At 47.2% G+C, this 979-nt stretch overlaps 1 protein-coding gene across 1 annotated transcript; it reads right to left on the bottom strand.

Moving 5' to 3' along the window:
• Window positions 1-91: 91 nt before the first annotated feature.
• GNI_206250 (hypothetical protein) lies at window positions 92-900 on the bottom strand (the record flags this gene model as incomplete). The annotated part of the gene is made up of 1 exon (XM_011135489.1): window positions 92-900. A coding segment is annotated over one exon (809 nt), but the record flags the coding sequence as incomplete, so codon positions are not given.
• Between the last annotated feature and the right edge of the window lie 79 nt (window positions 901-979).

Genomic DNA, 979 nt, shown 5'->3' with positions numbered 1-979 from the left:
CTGAGACCAATTCTTAGTGGTCTCAGTGTTCTTAACGTAACTGCCTCGTCTGGGCTGATTGGAACTATTCGCTGGGTACTTTTTCTTATACGTAGCGTTGGCAGCGTTCTGCTTAGCCTGAGGCTTCGCTTTACGTTCGTCAGGTCTCTTTCTCGAGCTCACATTATATACCCCCAGCGGTTTCAGAATCTGCCCAGTCTCTATGCGATGCATGGTACCTTCTTTCCCATATGCTATGCAACTCAATAAGATGTTTACTGATAAGTCATGTGATATCAGTCCTTGGTCTATCAACTGGTTGATCCTAGTAATCAGCTTGTCGGAGTCGTCAATCTCTGGGTCAACCAGTGTCTTTCGTAATATCTTGTTGCGTACTTCAAAGGCTTTGTCGGGCGACATCCGCACACCTTTTAACTGACTTAGCATCTGCCCTGGGTCGCCCATCATGTAATCTATGTGGGACCACTCGTCAGTCGTCAGCGTATGTCGTCTGTCTCGTCTATGCCCGTCCGAGCTTCTGTCGGAATAGTACACTTCTTCCAACACTGGCTGAGCGTTCATCGATTGTTGTTGATTCTGTACTGATGTCAGATCGAGGACTGGTGGTCGTACGGGTTGCGCTGGTACAGCCTCCTGAATCTTGCGATGGGTAAAGGCAGGCTGTTCAGCCTTCTCCTTTGCCGCGATCACCGCCTCTAACTCTTTGATGAACGATGTCGTCAGTAGTACCCTGTTGTATTGAAGTAGTCTCTGACAGTCAAGGGTCGTGCAAACTTCCCCCCATGTCTTAGGCGGGATTGCCTGAACCCTAACCACATCCATGTTTCCGCTCTTATTCGCTTCAAGAATAATGTTGCGGGCCTCTTTATGTACGTCCAATGTCGATCGAGTCTCAACCATATGGAATAAGTAACCAAGTTCAAGTGTATAAGTGCAGTTCAATGTTCAAATGCTTTTGCTTTTCACGAGGAAAATTATG

The sequence above is a fragment of the Gregarina niphandrodes genome (genome assembly GCF_000223845.1).
Source record: "Gregarina niphandrodes unplaced genomic scaffold scaffold00123, whole genome shotgun sequence".
Lineage (NCBI taxonomy): Eukaryota > Apicomplexa > Conoidasida > Eugregarinorida > Gregarinidae > Gregarina > Gregarina niphandrodes.
Note: the sequence above shows the minus strand (reverse complement) of the source record. Positions and strands in the feature narration are given on the sequence as shown.